Below are 10,992 nucleotides of genomic sequence, written 5' to 3'. Positions count from 1 at the left end.
ATAAGGGACAGCTGCAAACGTCCATTAATAATTGGAACATGGAATGCATGGAAAATATGAATCTAGGAAAATTAAAAGTTGTCAAAAATGAAGTGAAATGCATAAAGATCCATATCCTAGGTATTGGTGAGCTTAAATGGACTGGTTGAATCAGACAACCATATGATATAATTGTATCAGAAATGGCAAATTGAAGAAGAATGGTGTAGCATTCATCATCATAAAAAATGTTTCAATATCTATCCTGAAGTATAATGCTGTCAGTGATAGGATGATATCCATATGCCTACAAAGAAAACAAGTTAATACTACTATCATTCAAATTTACTCACCAACCACCAAAGCCAAAGATAAGGAAATTGAAGATTTTTTATCAACTTCCGCACTCTGAAATTGACCAAAATTGCAATCAAGATGTGTTGATTATCATTGGTGCTTGGAATACAAAAGTTAGAAACAAAGAATAGTTACTGGTACTTGGAAAATAAGGCCTTGGTGATAGAAACAGTGCTGGAGATGGCATGACAGAATTTTGCAAGACCAAAGACTTATTCATTGCAAATACCTTTTTTCAACAACACAGTGATGGCTATACATGTGTCCTTAACCAAATGGAGTATACAGGAGTCAGATTGACTACATCTGTGGAGAGAGACAATAGAAAAACTCAATATCTTCAGCCAATACAAGGACAGGAGTTGACTGTGGAACAGACCATCAGTTGCTCATGTGCAAGTTCAAGCTGAAGCTAAAGAAAATTAAAACAAGTCCATGAGAGCCAAAATATGACCTGGAATACATCCTGAATTTAGTGACCATCTAAAGAAGAGATTTAATGCATTGAACATCAATGACTGAAAACCAGACTAATTGTGGGATCACATCAAGAACATCATCCATGAAGAAAGCAAAAGGTCCTTAAAAAGACAGGAAAGGAAGACAAAAACAAAATGGATGTCAGAAGAGACTCTGAAACTTGCCCTTGAATGGAGAATAGCTAAAGCAACAGGAAGAAATGACAAGATAAAAGAGATGAACAGAAGGTTTCAAAGTGCAGCTCAAGAAGACAAAGTCAACTATTATAATGAAATGTGCAAAAACCTGGAGTTAGAAAACCAAAAGGGAAGAACATGCTTGGCATTTCTCAAACTGAAAGAACTGAAGGGAAAATTCTCAAGCCTCAAGTTGCAATACTGAAAGATTCTATGTAAAAAATATTGAATGATGCAGGAAACATCAAAAGAAAATGGAAGGAATACACAGAGTCAATGTACCAAGAAGAATTGGTCAATGTTCATACATTTCAACAGGTGGCATATGATCAAGAACCAATGGTATTGAAGGAAGAAATAAAAGCTGCACTGAAGGAACTGGCAAACAATGAGGCTCCAGGAATTTACAGAATACCACTGAGATGTTTCAAAACATGGATGCTGCTCTGGAGGCACTAGCTTGTCTATGCCAAGAAATTTGGAAGAAAGCTCCCTGGACAACTAACTGAAAAAGACCCATATTCATACCCATGCCAAAGAAAGGTGATCTCACAGAATATGGAAATTATTAAACCATGACTTTAATACCACATACAAGTAAAATCTTGCTGAAGATAATTCAAAAATGGTTGTAGCAGTATGTTGACAGGGAACTTCCAGAAATACAAGTTAGATTCAGAAGAGGATGTGGAACAAGGGAATATCATTACTGATGTCAGATGGATCTTGACTGAAAACAAAGAATACCAGAAATATGTTTACTTGTGTTTTATTGACTATGCAAAAGCATTTGATTGTGTGGAACATAACAAATTATGGATAACATTGAGAAGAATGGGAATTCCCAAACACTTGATTGTGTTCATGAAGAACCTGTATATAGACTGGGAGGCTGTCATTTGAACAGAACAAGGGGATACTGCATGGTTTAAAATCAGAAAGGGAGTATGTCAGGGTTGTATCCTTTCACTGTACTTATGCATTGTGTATGCTGAGCAAATAATCCAAGAAGCTGGTGTATGTGAAGAATATGACATCAAGATTGGAGGAAGACTCATTAACAACCTGCAATACACAGATGACCCAACTTTGCTTGCTGAAAGTGATGATGACTTGAAGCACTTACTGATGAAGATTAAGGACTTCAGTCTGAAATATAGATTACATCTCAACATAAAGAAAATAAAAATTCTCACAACTGAACCAATAAGCAGAATCAAATAAATGGAGAAAAGATTGAAGTTAACAAAGACTTTATATTACTTGGTTCTACAATCAACACCATTGGAAGTAGCAGTCAAGACATCAGATGACACTGGGAAAATCTGCTGCAAAAGACCTTTCAAGTGCTGAAGAACAAAGATGTCTCCATGAAGACTAAGGTGCGCCTAACCCAAGCCATGGTATTTTCAATCACCTCATATGCATGTGAGAGCTAGACAATGAACAAGGAAGAACAAAGAAGCATTGATGCTGTTGAGTTGTGGTGTTGGCAAAGAATACTGAAAGTACCATGGACTGCCAGAAAAATGAACAAATCTGACCTCAAAGAAGTAGAGCCAGAATGCTCCTTGGAAGCGAGAATGTCCAGATTTCATCTCACCTACTTTGGTCATGTCAGAAGGGACCATTCCCTGGAGAAGGATATCATGCTTGGTAAAGTGGAGGGTCAACGAAAAGGGGAAGGCCCTCAACAAGATGGACTGACACAGTGGCTGCAGTGATGGGCTCAGGTATAGCATGAATTGTGAGCCTGGCACAGAACTGAGCAGTGTTTTGTTCTGTTGTACGTGAGGTTGCTATATGTTGGAGCCAACTTGACGGCACCTAACAACAATAACAACATGGCTTCTGTATGCAGTTTTCTAGTGAAAAAGCAAAGAATTTCTTTGCCCCATTCTGAAGTTAACTTCCTGCAATTGCCCTCACCTCCACGGGCAAACAATAAAAGGACCGAGAGAAAAAAAATTAATAATAATCAGTAGATATTTGCCACACCATCCTGGGACCACAGCTTCTTATATCACAGTTGATGATGTCTTCTGCAGAGATTAAAACTCTTGAAGATCTCTATAGCCTCCTCATACTGCTGCTGCCACCACAGGATTGCTTAAAGGTTGAAGAGTGAAACACACAGAAAATAAAAATAATGAGGATTTACCCTTCTCTTCCTGAGATTCAAGAGATTTTTTTTTCCAGGTTCAGGTCAGAAACAGAAGGCTTCTTCTGGCACTCTTTCTGTCATCACTCATACTCATTTCCGGGTTTTGGATGACACTAAGTCAAAGCCAGGAGGTACTGGAGGGAAATAATATAGTGGAAATTCGAATTCTTAACTTTCCAAATGGCCTGTCTCTATTTACTTTCCAGAATCTTCCAATAGATTTTATATGCATTTTATCTAGATTTTATAGCTGTGATTAAGCAGAAGTGACAGAGTTGTGGGTATTTACTCCTTCTTTCCTAGAACTGCGATCTGTACTGGTACTTCATTTATATTCTAGAATTCAAGTATAATGGTTAGTGGTCATAACATATATTTTTATGAACTTTTTTTTTAAAAAAATTTATTATCTTTTGGGTGAAGGTTTGCACAGTAGTTTAGGTTCCTATTCAACAAACTTCTACACAAATTGTTCAGTGACATTGGTTATATTCTTCACAATGTGTAAACTGTCTCAGTATTTCTGTTCTGGCTGTTCGGTTTCCATTAATTTAGTTTCTCTGAACCTTACATTCTCATCTTTGTTTTAAGTATTTGCTGACCATTTGGTCTCATGTAGCTGATTTTTTTTTTTTTTTTTTAATAAAGAAGCATAGTACTCACAGATGATCCTCTATTTTGTGAGCTAAAAGGTGATTTCCAGGGGTAGTTTTGATTCAAGATTTAAATCGTATCACAAGCCAATATTCTTGGGAAGTCCAGTAATTTTTTTTTTTTTAATAAGGAATTTGAGTTTATGTTCCACATTTTTATCCCATTCAATCAAGGTATATATACTGAGGCCCTGATCAGAATGGTCAGTGATGGTAACCAGGCATCATTAGTTCTTCTGGTCTCAGGATAGAGCAGGCCATGGCTCATGTAGACTATTAGCCCTGTAGACTAGTTTCTTCATCGAGTCACTGGTTTCCTTCATTCTGTATTTCTCTGGATGAGTAGAAACCAATATGGACTAGATTTTTTTTTAGTAATTAGAAATAATAAAGGTATTAAAGCTCCAAAAATACCAGGAAAGTTGTGAGATCTGCCTGAAATGTAATGCAGACAGTAAGGAGTACCCTACTGTGTTAGAGGTATAGTGACCATTATCCAAACCAATAACTTTATTTCAGAGTGAAAGGGAGCTATATTAAAATTATCCTTCTGCAAAATAGGAACCAGGACATACGGTCCCTTTAGCTAAAAAGTGTAATGGAAAAACAATACTCTTTTCTAATTGTGTTCCATTGATTCCAATTGTTCAGTTACAATCAGGGTTCTATCAGTAGAAAATTTGTTTTGGATGCTGTCTTAGTTACCTAGTACTGCCATATCAGATATACCACAATTAGCTGCTTTGAAGGAACAGAAACTTATTTTCAGACAGTTCTGGAGGCTAAAAGCCCAAATCAGGATCTCATGTAATCCCAGTTCTTTCTATGGGCCTTTCTCCTAGTTTCTGATGTCTACTGGCAATCCTTAACATTTCCCTGCTTGTAGATGGGGCCTCATATGGTGTCTGTCTTCCTCATCTGTGTCTGTGCCTATTCTGCTTTCATGAGATATTTCAGAGTGATTCAGTTACCCTACCTCAGTAAGACCCATTACCAAAACAAAATAAAACTCCTTTTATCAAACAGTGTTATATTTTCAGATACATGGTTTAGGATTTCAACACACAATTTTTGGGAATACATTTCAATCCATTACAGTCATCCACTGTATTTTTACTGATTTACATGTAAGTAATATAAATAACCATTTGTGTCAAATGCTAATTTAAGATCTTGAGAATACCTGTCAACCTGGAGAGTATATTCTCTAAATATTAGAGCTAGATATTTCTCTTTTGTATATGTGCAAGTCTGAGGTTCAGTGTGAGTTCCTGCAAAGTGAAGGACAAAACCCTGGGCCTCTTGCTAACTAGTTATAACAGTATCTATCTTAGAAAGCCTTGACCTGCATACACTGGCCAAAGAGGTTCCTAAGTCTCAGATCTCAGACAGTAGCTGGCAGGCAAGAGCTCAGGGATCCTGGCCATCCCATAGCACAATGGCACAATGACAGTGTGGGTTCTTCCCTGCTGAGACCCTACAATGATCCTTCCCAAAAGAAACTTTCTCCAAGAGTAATTTATACCCTGTAACTCATCTTTAACTTTTTCACTGAAATTTCCAACAAGGAAGTTGGTTGATGCCAAAACCACAGTGGTTTCTGTGATGTGGGTGCCTCTGTGAATAAAAAGCAGGAGAGCATTTTCACACAGGCACCAAGCAGTGACCAGATGACAATGATTTTTAGCCACTTCAAACATAAGTCATATTCAGACCACTGGAGGTGATGCATTATTAGTGAATCAGTCCAGAAGTTTCTTTACTTTATTGCTCAAATGTTGGATCATGTCCATCAGAGAAGACAGAGTCTGAAGATCTTCCACCTACATATGACTAGGAAACCATTTTAATAGCAGATGGAACTCTCATAAAGAAAAACAAACCTATGAGAATGAAATTAGCCTTGTCTATCAGGAACAACTAATTGGCCCTCCAACATCTCACTCTGTTGTTTCCAAACCAAACTAAACTCACTGTCATCGAGTCAATTCCAACTCATAGTGACCCACATTGGGTTTTTCAAGCTGTAAGTCCTTGTGGGAGTAGATCACTCCATTTTCCTTTCGTGGAGCCCCTGGTGGGTTTGAATCACTGAGCTTGTGGTTAGCAGCCTTATCCACTACACCACCAGACCCTGTTGTTTAGGAGAACTTAAACTGAGACTAGGAGGTCAGGAAGCACACAAGGCGTGCCTGCCTCCACAGGCAAATGATTCAGACTAAAGCTCAGTTTAAGCTCCATTCTTGCTGTTTTTAAACTGTGTATTTACTTCCTATTTTCCAGATTCTTATCTAGACTACTGAATCTTGTCACTACCTTTCTACTTCGCATACAATTGCTAGTTTTTTCTTTATCTCCTTGTTGGCCTAACATTTTTAGCCCAGTTGGTCCCTCCTTTCAGTGTTCCTGAGTAAGATTGTGTACTTTATGCCCTGTGCAAAGGTCTCTGGCCAAGCGGACAAGGAAGAACTGAAATGGACCCTTCTCTGCTCACCAAGCCTTATGTACTGAACTAGGGTTGCACTAATCCAAAAAAAGGGGGCTCTTTTCTTTAGTTCATCTGCCCTGAGGAGGCACTGTCCCTAAAGATACAGTAGAGATTAGCTGCAGTCCTGTCTGATCTTTGTCCCTTTGGTCTCTGCTTTTCCTACTTGCTTTCAGAAGTCACTGGGTGAACATGGAATAAGAACCATCTTCCTTACAGAGAAGCTTTCAGCAGAGTTTAAATCACTAAACCTAAAACCAAACTCATGACAACATAGAACTGAGCTCTATAGAGTTTTCTTAGCTGTAGTATTTTTGAGAACAGATCACCAGGCCTTTTATCAGTAGCACTCCCTGATGGCTTTGAACTTCCAACTTTTCTGGTTAGAGCCAAAAGCAAACTATTTGTGATACTCAGGGACATAAAATAATATTTATCTGCATAAAAATGTGGATAGTTTCATATGTATAATACATCGTAGATGTGACAGTTCATAGCCACAAAGCAAAAGTGACTGTATCTGCTGAGTCTGTTCAGACTATTAGGCACATGTTAGGGGATGTTGTGTGATGAATGTGTACAAGGTTCTGGAGAATTCACCCTCTACCTACCCACTCCAGAAAACCAAGGCTCTAAACTGCAGCCTTAAGCTCATTCTAGTGCTGGACAAGTTTCCTTGGGGCTGGTAGTAGACTCATTCAATTTTACATCGGCCCAATCAATGCTGTGGGTTTTATCAACATATCTACTCACCCAGACCTGGAGGGGAGTTCTTTGAGGGGCCATTGTCATGATTCCCTAGGCTGGGAGCTCCTCCTAGTGGTTTCTGACATACTGAGCCCTTTGTTGTGCAAATATCCTTGACACAATTCTGAGATGATTTCACATGAATCCTTTACAGTTTTTCACAGGCATGTGGTAGCGCATGTGTGTCCAGAACCTAGAATTGAGAGGAACTGATTTTAAACCTCTCCAGGTGACGGTGGGCAAAACACCGAGAGCTTTTTTCACAAGATGAGGCAGAGACTCTGGCTCTTTGAAGGAACAGAACTTAATTAAAATTAGCTTCAGCGTTTGATCATTCAAGGCAAGATTCACTGCTGCTTGTAGTTCAAAGACACTAGGTCCGTTGATGTAGTTGGGGCTCAAGATAAATATTCCTCTTCTACTTTTCTTAATAACTCTTACAATGTCTTCTGCATATGCTAGAAATAAAGAATTCATTTATTTGTAAATTATTATTATGACACCTTGAGTACAATAAGCCTGATTCTTTTAGATTTATCCAGAGGTTCCTTGCAATGCAACCCAACAGCTCCGTAGGAGCTCTGATGGCATACTTCTCTTAAATAAGGAAAAAAGAAAACTTGGTTTACTTTGTCACTCTCAAGCAACAGTTGAAAACGTATTCTAGTGTCTGGTGATTCTTAATTTTACATCCTTCTCCCCTCTACTCTATCTCCTGACATTGTCAATTCCTCCAGGAGCAAACCTCTTAAAGGTAAGCTGGATCTAAGGACATGGAATGTCGCAGATTCTTTGGTGATGATATCTGGAGCAGAGGAGAGCAGCGGGGCAGGCTGAGGTCCAGATATCTCGTGGCTGGAACTGGGTAGGACCAGGGCCTGGGAGCCTACTTGACCTAGGGCTAAGGTTATCCTAAAACTAAGCTATGGGTGGAGGACATGGTCTCTGGAGAGCAAGAGACCATCTGTCCAGAGTAACAGACAAAACTGCCTGCCAAGAAGCCAGTAGAGAGATCTTTGTTCTGGAAGGCATCCCTAACACCCAATATCATATTTTCCTCAGAAGATAGATTTTTGGTTGGTTGGTTGGTTGGTTTATGATGGATCACAACACATCCTTTTCTATGTTATTGCCCAACATGTTGTAACCTAAAAAACTTCCATAAGTTGTATATTCCAACAGAATGACAGAGAAACTTAGGAAGTCTGTCGTATAACTGTCCGTTTTGCTCTGTAATGTGCCTTGGCATGCAGGATCTACCTCCTCCCGGGGCCACATCTCTTTCAAGCAAGCACAAGGTGTATCCATATTTGTTTTCCAAAACTTTAGGAAGCAGATTCAGAGCCAGATTTTCCTCACTCAGAGATGAAGTGGCCTCACTCTCCAAGGAGCTCCATTTAGCATAGGACACAAAAGCATCAAATTCCTTTTTATCTGAAAAGAGAAACAATGAAAAAAAAAAAAGTAGGCCATTTACATGGTTCTACTGTGAAGATACACACACATACACTTTACATGTATGTTAAATGGAAAAATTAAGATTTAAAATTTTCACTGAATTTTTTTTTTAAGGAGCAGCTATAGCTATTTCAAAAATCACGCTACTGAGTGGTATCGATTGCCTTCCTAAAGTAATTCTAATTTATGAAGCATGACTTCTTCATTTTTACTGAGGTAAGATCAAACAGCTGGGGCCTGGTATGATTAAATCACATGTATTTGGGAGTTACTCTGAACTTTCTTTGCATCTGCTTTGTTTCTGTCCCATTAGTTACACATCAAAGAGTGTTGTTGTTGTTGTTATGTCGTGGAGTCAGACCCGACTCATAGTGATCTCTCCTTGGATTTCTGAGGCAGTATCCTTCTGAGGAGTAGTCAGCAGTATAAAAGCATGATAATATCCAGTGACCAAAGCTCTGCTAAAACCCATAACATTGCATTTATAAGAGAAAAATATGCTCTTAGCGTTATTAAAAAAAAAATAAAGCCTCACTGCCGTTGATACAATTTGACTCTGAGTTAGAATTTTTATATAGCTATCCACTTGCCAGTGAGTCTATTCTGACTCATGGTGATGTTATGTGTTACAGAGTAGAAATGCTGGTTGTAATCTTTACAGACACAGATTGCCAGGTCTTTTCTCCATGGAGCTGCTCTCACTACCATCGAGTCGGATCCAACTCATAGCATCCCCTCCTTGGGTTTCCAAGGCGGTGTCACTATGGAAGTAGATTGCCCAATCTTCCTTCTGAAGAGTGTTTGGTGGGTTTGAACCACCAGTCTTCTGGTTAGCAGTCAAATGCCTTAGGCACTACACCACAGATCTCCTATGGAGCTGTTGCGTGAGTTCAAATCACCAACCTTTATGTTAGCAGCTGGTGAAAAACTGCTCATGCCACCAAGGAAGCCTATACACACACAGAGAGAAAAAGAGAGAGAGACAGTCCCTAGATGGCATAAACATAAACATCTGGTAATCTAAAGTTTAGCAGTTTGAACCACTCAGGGGTTCCATGGAAGAAAAGTCTGGTTATCCGCTTCTATAAAGATAATAAATAGTCAAGACATTCCAATGGAGTAGTTCTACTCCATAACACATGGGATTGCCATGAGTCAGAATCAATTATATGACACAAGGCAACAACAGTATACCATATTTCATGCAACTAACACCCACCTTCTACATCTGTTAGCCAGCTGCTCCCTCTTCCCGGAAGTATTTTCATAAGCACCACTATGCCAATTTCTTTTTTACATGTTGCCCATACCTATATTTGAATCCCCTTATGCAAAATGACGTTAAAGATAACTCCGCTGCAGGCTATTTTAAGGTTGCATGAAATAATATAGGGCGTGCTTATAGAAGGAACAAGATAAATATCTATTCTTCTCTCTTCACTGCCATCAAGTCAGTTTCCAACTCATAGCAACCCCCATTGGGTTTCGGAGGCTGTAAATCTTTATGTAAGTAGATGACCCAACCTTCCTTCCACGGAGCAGCTGGTGGGTTTGAACTGCTGACCTTCCAGTTAACAGTCAAGTGCCTTATCCACTGTGCCACCAGAGCTCCTTCCTTCACAATGAGGAACTATATTTATGCAACTTGTTTTAAGATAGTTTAATGATCTCATATGTCTCTGTTAACTAAATTATTACAAATACACATTGATACTGAGATTTGCTGAAGAACTATCTGAATGAGTAGAAAATCCTGAACGTTAACTCACAGGTTTGGAAATGGACACACATGGTTCATATTTTTAGCACTTCTCACAATGTCTGCCAAGTAGAATTTTAGCAAAATAGCAAACAATAGTGTGGTTGTTGATACTATTTGGTAGCATACTTGGTCAACATGTAGTTAAAAAGTGGTCTTAGTAGATGAGCTGAGGCACAGGAAGCCATTCTATACAGCATCTCATTGCCCACGTGGGAAAGTAGAAATTCATGAAGTATGATTGCAGGTAAGTGCTCTGCAGTTTAAATGTGTAACTCTTAAATCGTGGAGCTCTGGTGGTGTAGTGCCTAAGGCATTTGACTGCTATCCAGAAGGTTAACAGTTTAAAATCTACCAGCCATTTAGCAGAAGGAAGACTGAGCAATCTACTTCCATAAAGATTTACTTTCTTGAAAACCCAATGAAGGTCGTTATGAGTCAGAATTGTAAGTTGTGGTTCCCTCAATTCCTTCCATATTGATGTGATACTCCAGCAAAGTAAGATTTTTCTGTAATCTGGAAACACTAAATTTCTTCAGTTACAAAATTGAAGAGTGGGAATATTAGATAACCATTCAGGCACTCCTCAATTCTGACATTTTATGTCTTTAAAATTTTGGATGTTGTTGTTATGTGCCATCGAGTCAAACCCGACTCATAGCGACCCCTCCTTGGGTTTCCGAGGCAGTATCACTACGGAAGTAGGATTGCCCAACCTTCCTTCCGAGGAGTGG

At 38.9% G+C, this 10,992-nt stretch overlaps 1 protein-coding gene across 1 annotated transcript in view; it reads right to left on the bottom strand.

Moving 5' to 3' along the window:
* Positions 1–7,082: 7,082 nt before the first annotated feature.
* LOC103213803 (interleukin 18 receptor accessory protein) overlaps positions 7,083–10,992 on the bottom strand; it is a 30,205-nt gene continuing 26,295 nt past the window's right edge. The window contains 3 exon segments of the mRNA XM_007959545.1: positions 7,083–7,139; positions 7,141–7,499; positions 8,302–8,475. Of these exon segments, the coding sequence (XP_007957736.1) occupies positions 7,083–7,139; positions 7,141–7,499; positions 8,302–8,475 (590 nt within the window).

This window comes from Orycteropus afer, unplaced genomic scaffold (genome assembly GCF_000298275.1).
Source record: "Orycteropus afer afer isolate SDZICR_OR568_19922 unplaced genomic scaffold, OryAfe1.0 scaffold00017, whole genome shotgun sequence".
NCBI lineage: Eukaryota > Metazoa > Chordata > Mammalia > Tubulidentata > Orycteropodidae > Orycteropus > Orycteropus afer.
The sequence above is the reverse complement of the archived record's forward strand: the minus strand, read 5'-3'. Positions and strand labels throughout refer to the sequence as shown.